The sequence below is a fragment of the Lolium rigidum genome, chromosome 2, assembly GCF_022539505.1.
Source record: "Lolium rigidum isolate FL_2022 chromosome 2, APGP_CSIRO_Lrig_0.1, whole genome shotgun sequence".
NCBI classification, from domain to species: Eukaryota; Viridiplantae; Streptophyta; class Magnoliopsida; order Poales; family Poaceae; genus Lolium; species Lolium rigidum.
The window spans coordinates 136,530,750-136,538,498 of record NC_061509.1 but is presented as its reverse complement, the minus strand read 5'-3'; the positions used below and the strand labels follow the sequence as shown (position 1 = coordinate 136,538,498).

The 7,749-nt window shown below is 44.5% G+C and overlaps 1 protein-coding gene across 1 annotated transcript; it reads right to left on the bottom strand.

Annotated features, from left to right (window-relative positions):
• Positions 1-223: 223 nt before the first annotated feature.
• On the bottom strand, positions 224-3,464 carry LOC124687309 (F-box/FBD/LRR-repeat protein At1g13570-like). Its single transcript, XM_047221099.1, has 4 exons — positions 3,104-3,464; positions 1,111-1,971; positions 830-985; positions 224-663 (listed from the first exon to the last, which is right to left on the bottom strand). Exons 2-4 carry the CDS (start codon positions 1,942-1,944, stop codon positions 364-366), a joined length of 1,290 nt encoding a protein of 429 aa, XP_047077055.1. The 5' UTR covers positions 1,945-1,971; positions 3,104-3,464; the 3' UTR covers positions 224-363.
• Between the last annotated feature and the right edge of the window lie 4,285 nt (positions 3,465-7,749).

Genomic DNA, 7,749 nt, shown 5'->3' with positions numbered 1-7,749 from the left:
GTATCATTTCCATCCCCTGTGAACTCGATTAAGTTCACTGGCCTGGCCTGTGATACATGTGTAGTTTAGGTTGTCAAATAAAACTGGAAACACAGCTGGGCAACAAGCTGACATCAACGGTCCATTAACTAGCAAAACCGTGTAACGTTCCCAACAAAAGACTTCTACCACTACAGAGCTGTAACCAAGACCACCTGCATATATTCGAGTCAAAGGCAAACTATAACCAAACCACAAGTCAGAATCGGAGCATTTTTTTGGATAAAGGTCAGATATGGAGCATGTCAACTGGTAACAGTCGTGTAGAATGATAAGCAAGATAACACGGAGCTCAAACAACCTAATGCCACCATGTCATAAGAATCAGGTAACTATGACCTTGGCTTTGGGAGACACCCGCGGGAGAGCCAATAACCGCATAAGAGCCTTACACATGCAGATTTCTTCTGAATCATCATCCTCGTCATTGACCCTGTGTATTTTCAGCTCTTCTAAAGCTGGTGCCCAGCTCAGCAGCATTCCTAAAAAAGAAACTTCGCAGCGCAAGCCCCTGAATTCATTTATGGTAACCATGCTCAGGTGATCCAAGGGGGGCTTCTGTATCGCCGTCTCATCCTGATCCCAGACACCATTACGTGCATAAACTTCTTCACGAGGATAACTCTGCCATTTATAGGAAGCTAGTCAGTCATAAATAAAACCAATGAATATGGATATGCTGCATCAGGCATACAAGTTGAAATTATAGGAAGGAAAATAAACAGATATCATATTACAGTGTTCAAACGTGAATGTCAGATTAGCTGCTTAGGGTGAGGCATATATATACCCATATTTCAAGTTCTCTAAGCATACGAGCATTCTCAAATATTGAACAAATAGCCAAGGCTTCCGTCCAGTTCCAGAAGCATCTCTCAATACCAATCTTCTCAAGACGATGAAATGCACCAGGGAGTTTTGTCAGCAAGCACCCTTTGGATAGATACTGCAATCAGAATTTAACAGCCAGTTCTCATTGCAAATAAAGAAACAAAATAAGAGCAATTAGAAATAGCGGTGCTAATTAATCAGGATGACACTTGAATACTGCCAAATCCACTAAATGGTTACCGTCAAGAAAGAACCGCTAACGGTAAGCGTTTTGACATCAGCTAGACTGCCAAAAACTTGCATCAGATAGCGCTTCCCATCATGTGCCACTGGAACATACTTGTGGGCTTCAGTTTTGTCAAGTGTCAAATATGCATGGAGCAAACTAGGGGCATTCAGATGAAGGTCTTCAAACTGTCCCTCAACCTCTAAGACTTCGAGTACTGGAGCTTGAATGTTGAGACAATTGATGTCCTTAAAATATTTCAGACGCAACGTATTAAGCATGGGGCAGGAAGAGATTAAATAACTGATGTCACTGTCGGTGCAGAAAAAAGACTTCAGGTTCAGGACTACTAGCCGCTTGAAACCTTCAAACTTCCTAGGCAAGGTGATGATGCAGTACTTTACGCGAAGGTGCTTCAAATCACTGATAGAGAAGAGGCTCGAATGAATCTTGAACTTTGGACCAGAGGCGAACTTGATTGTAATGGCTTTTGGCACCTTTTTGGATAGCATGGAAATCCACCTGTCAATTACATCATGAAAACTTCTGTGCGCTTCAAGTATGAATGTATCTAGAGATCCCTTATGGAGCGCCAACGCCAGATCAACCAATGTAATAAATTTGGATCGTGCAGTTGTCTGGGAAACAGAGGAAGCAAAGCTCCAATCATACAGAAGTATATCTGGCATAGTAGTCCACACGTTCCTCCAAGCGCTTGATAGGATGCTAGCTCTAACAGCTTCTTGGACGTTCAAATTGGAGAGGATGCACTCCTTTATCTCTTTAGGTAGACTGCTGATTCTGTCTGAACATCCTGGTTCCGCCTTAGCCTTTTTAGGGCTACCCATCTCTTTCAAATCAAGATTGTACTGTCCCTGCAAAACAAAAAAATAGAAAGCTTAGACATATGTGGAATCTACAGATGTGACGGAAAAGAGAGGTTAAGAAAATAATAACCGGAAATGCTTGAATAGAGTATATGATATTATGATATGATAAGGAAATATAACTGCTGCAGTTTTCCGAACCAGAGTCATAGACCTGAATTCAACCACCACTTGAGTATTTAAACGAAAAAAACGTTAGTCATCACTTGGCATGTGGAAATCCGAAATCATGACTGACTAGTACAAGACTAGAAAACTTGCACAGTTCCTTTTTTGTTGATCACAGCAGCAAGTGTCATAAAATTATTCTATCTAGGTGCTAGCATGGATCCGCTCAAATCATTCTCAAGAGTTTCAGGTGGACATGAAGTTCATACTAGAATTGATTCCTAAGTCCTAACTGACAGGATTGAATCGGATTACCGGGAAGCCAAACAAGCCCTAATAGTGCAATGCGGTTGGTGAAGTTATAATCATAGACACTGTAGCAGATCCGTACTCTCTTTGACATAAGCTTGACTGATCCCAGCACGAAAACAAATTGGCTGCAATATCTAAGAATGTGTGATGGTTGCCTACTTTGCCACTAGAAAGTAGAAACAAAGCATTTGTTCTTAGCAATTATCTTAAGGAAACCTCCACAGAGAGATGAAACCTTTCAATTTGGCAATTACTAAAAAAAACTCATAGAAATGTACTAAAGTTGCATGAGGTAGGATCAAGTGGAATATGCATGAGGATGTTGTGACCATATCCCCAATTCTTAGACGTAAGTGGCAATCTGGCATACAGATTCTCCAATTGGGAATATAACAAACCAAGGCCTTGGGATTTGCGAATGTACAAATCGAGTCTGCATTTGGTTTTAGCACACAGTACACTAGGTCCAACAAGAATTACACAATTGACTGCGAGATATAAGAACTCATGATCCCACTTCCCACACTAAGAAGGTCATCTTCTCAATGAATACTAAATCTCAAACCAAAAAGCGTTGACCTCAGAATCTACTCTGCTCAAATATAACTCCAAACATCACATTACACCAGCAAGATAGATCGATTCATGCACGAGGGAAGGGGATCAGAAATCGGGGAGGGAGTCAAGAGATAAGCGACACCTAGGGTTGGGCAGTTGGGGCCTTGGACATTGACGAGCTGCGTCCTTGCCTCTGCACTGGTTCTATCCGTCTCCCGCTCGGCCGCTCGTCGCTTCTCTTCGACCGTGAAGGTGGAGGAGAGCAAATTTCGTGGCAGGATCTGTGTCCGTACTTCGAAAGATAACGAGAATCGGGTGCCAGGCGTTGGCCGCCCCGGAAAGCAGTCCCAAATCGGAGTCTTTCCTCTACGGTGACGGTGGCAACAAGATTTTCTTCTTCATCTACGCGGCTGAGCACCCCTTCTCATCCGCGGCGGTAATGGCGGTAATCACTCTGACGCTCCGAATCTCTCTAGCACGATTTTTTAGATCTACGAGTTCAGTCCTTTTTTCCATTTGCAAAAAAGGGTTTTTTTCGGCAACGATGTATTTCATTTATTTATAGAAAACCAAGTTACAGCAAACAAAATAGGTGAAAAGTAACAAACAAATCACGAGAAAACAATTATCGTGTAAATTTTTAGTGAGGGTGCAAAAATACATAATCATCCTAGGGTTTCCTGCATCCGCCGAAGCCGTCGGTCGTCGCCAAACTCCAACACGCCTAGACGTACATTAGAAGAGACGTCAAGCCTTGCCATCCAAATAAAAACCATAGACACCAAAGCTTTTTGAGTTGATATACATGTCGAAGCAACAAGGCACATTACAAAGTGGCACGTTGACCGAGAGACGCCCCGTACTGTTTTGGATCAAGATCCAACGGCCTTACATCGATAAAGTCAGGGAATGATAACTTCACCACCTCTAGATCAACATGCTCTCTCTAGGGCATCAACCTCGCTCCGGCCCTCATCGCCGCCGTGGATAATGGCGAACGTTGGCGACATGCCACGAAACTGATCTCGAAGGATCCAAAGAAGAGCGAGAATACCAAGTTGTTGATCTCACAGATCGACAAACACATTGACATGAAGGTCAACGTCGATGTGGGAGTAGAGCTGGTTGCGCCATTCCTACCACCCAAAGACACCCCACAACAGACAAACTATAACCCTAACTATTAGGCCAAACGGAGGAACAAGACCCCCTCCCTCTTACCACCGGAACATTCAGCAGGGAAGGCGGACCAACGATTTTGCCGGTAGAGATATGGAGGAGTTGGGTCGTCGCCGCTGTCTATAGATGCAGGTGGTCCGGTCCGACCCGCTGACCCGCTAGACCGGACCTCAGTTTAGTTACCATCAGGGTAAAGGGCCGATCCTAAAAAAAATTAGGTCCAACAGGAACCTCACCCCGTTCGGCCCTAGGTTCTATCCTGGCGTCACATGCGTATGTACTGTCGCGGCCTTATGAACTCGGCGGCGAGATGAATCGGTAAGGTGCGACGGTGGGAGGTGGAGAAGCTCATGGCCGGCGGGGGGCTTCGTGAATTCATGTCCAGAGGGACGAGCTCCGCGGTGGCGGGTGTGGTTGGGGCCGACGGGACGAGCTCCGGTGCCGGCGTGCGGTTGGAGGCGGGACGAGATCTGGCGCTGGCGCGTGGTCGGGGCGGGAGCGCGACGAGCTCCGGCTGGAGGATGGGGAGCATGAGCTCCGAACAGTGGCGCTTCCAGCGGCCGATGGATGCAAGCCCTGGCCGCTTGCGTGTGTCTCCTGTTTTCTTTTGCATCGGAGATGCGTCACATTAGGGACAAACCAGGGGTTAACCTTTACCCTGTTAAAAGAGGTCCGGGGTTCGGGTCGGCCCTTTAACTTGGAGTTCTCGTATAGGTGCACAGGTCCAGTAACAGGTTCGATCCGGATCAGACCCATCGCATCCTGACCGCTGTCACGAGACATGAAGAGGAGAAAAGTACTAGAGTTAGCCCTTGTGCATTAGAATGACACATAGCGTAAGGTAGATTTGGGGCTAGATCTGGTATCATCGGTTACTTTGGTTTGGGGGAAAATTGATGTGTCGATAATGTTTGAAGCCACCAAATCAAATATACATGGTTGATCTCCTCCTGGATTATATCTTGATGGGTAGGTTTGCTATGATATCATGTATACGTGTCTATCCTTGATCTGATTCTGAATAATGTGGTTGGTTCGGTGATACGTCTGATACGTCTCCGACGTATCGATAATTTCTTATGTTCCATGCCATATTATTGATGATACCTACATGTTTTATGCACACTTTATGTCATATTCGTGCATTTTCTGGAACTAACCTATTAACAAGATGCCGAAGAGCCGGCTCTCGTTTCTGCTGTTTTTGGTTCCGGAAATCCTAGTAAAGAAATATTCTCGGAATTGGACGAAATCAAGACCCAGGGTCCTATTTTTCCCGGAGCCTTCCAGAACACCCGAGAGCCGCCAGAGGGAAGCCCTGGGGGCCCCACACCACACCCTGGCGTGGCTAGAGGGGGGGCCGCGCCGCCCTATGGTGTGGGCCCCCCAGGCCCCCTCCGAGGCTGCCCTTCCGCCTATTTAAAGCCTCCGTCTCGAAAACCCTGATACGAAGAACCACGATACGGAAAACCTTCCAGAGCCGCCGCCATCGCGAAGCCAAGATCTGGGGGACAGGAGTCTCCGTTCCGGCACCCCGCCGAGCGGGGAAGTGCCCCCGAAGGCTTCTCCATCGACACCGCTGCCATCTCCACCGCCATCTTCATCACCGCTGCTGCTCCCATGAGGAGGGAGTAGTTCTCCATCGAGGCTCGGGGCTGTACCGGTAGCTATGTGGTTCATCTCTCTCCTATGTACTTCAATACAATAATCTCATGAGCTGCCTTACATGATTGAGATTCATATGATGATGCTTGTAATCTAGATGTCATTATGCTAGTCAAGTGAGTTTTACTTATGTGATCTCCGGAGACTCCTTGTCCCACGTGTGTAAAGGTGACAAGTGTGTGCACCGTGTGGGTCTCTTAGGCTATATTTCACGAATACTTACTCACCGTTATGAATGGCATAGTGAAGTGCTTATTTATATCTCTTTATGATTGCAATGTATTTTGTATCACAATTTATCTATGTGCTACTCTAGCAATGTTATTAAAGTAGTTTTATTCCTCCCGCACGGTGTAATGGTGACAAGTGTGTGCATCCGTGTTAGTACTTGGCGTATGCTATGATCATGATCTCTTGTAGATTGCGAAGTTAACTATTGCTATGATAGTATTGATGTGTATCTATTCCTCCTACATAGTGTGAAGGTGACAAGGTGCATACTATGTTAGTACTTGGTTTAGTCGAATTGATCTTTCATGCACTCTAAGGTTATTTAAATATGAACATTGAATTGTGGAGCTTGTTAACTCCTGCATTGAGGGTTCGTGTAATCCTACGCAATGTGTTCATCATCCAACAAGAGTGTAGAGTATGCATTTATCTATTCTGTTATGTGATCAATGTTGAGAGTGTCCACTAGTGAAAGTCTAATCCCTAGGCCTTGTTCCTAAATATCGCTATCGCTGCTTGTTTATCGTTTTATCGCGTTACTACCGCTGCGTTACTACCGCTTGTTTACTCGTCCCGGGCAAAGCACTTTTCTCGGTGCCGTTGCCACCGCTCATACTTATTTATACCACCTGTATTTCACTATCTCTTCGCCGAACTAGTGCACCTATTAGGTGTGTTGGGGACACAAGAGACTTCTTGCTTTGTGGTTGCAGGGTTGCATGAGAGGGATATCTTTGACCTCTTCCTCCCCGAGTTCGATAAACCTTGGGTGATCCACTTAAGGGAAACTTGCCGCTGTTCTACAAACCTCTCGCTCTTGGAGGCCCAACACCTGCCTACAAGAATAGAAGCTCCCGTAGACATCAAGCACTTTTCCGGCGCCGTTGTCGGGGAGGAAAGGTAAAAGGCTCTCATACTCCGGTCTCGGGTAAAGTATTTTTCCCGGCGCCGTTGTGTGTGTGCTCGAAGCTATTTCCTTTAGATCCCGCAATTGCATCTTTTTGTTTCTTGTTTACACTAGTTTGGCATAATGGACAACAATGAGCTTCTTATTCTATTTCCTGATTTAAAACATGGATTGTTTAATGCGAAAATTAAAAACCTATGGAATCTTATTTGCATGCCGGTAGTAATATTAGTATGAACGCTTTGAACACCATTGTTGATAATGATATAGAAAGTTCTAAGCTTGGGGAAGCTGGTTTTCATGATCTTTTTAGTCCCCCAAGCATTGAGGAGAAAATTTTCTTTGATGATACTTTGCCTCCTATTTATGATGATAATGATAGTGGTCTTTTGGTGCCACCTACTATGGAGAGTAAATTTTGTTATTATTATACTATGCCTCCTACACTTGATGAGAATAATAATGATAGCTACTTTGTTGAATTTGCTCCCACTACAACTAATAAAATTGACTATGCCTATGTGGAGAGTAATAATTTTATGCATGAGACTCATGATAAGAATGCTTTATGTGATAGTTATATTGTTGAGTTTGCTCATGTTGCTACTGAAAGTTATTATGAGAGAGGAAAATATGGTTGTAGAAATTTTCATGTTACTAAAACACCTCTCTATGTGCTGAAATTTTTGAAGCTACACTTGTTTTATCTTCCTATGCTTGTTACTTTGCTCTTCATGAACTTGTTTATTTACAAGATTCCTATGCATAGGAAGCATGTTAGACTTAAATATGTTTTGAATTTGCCT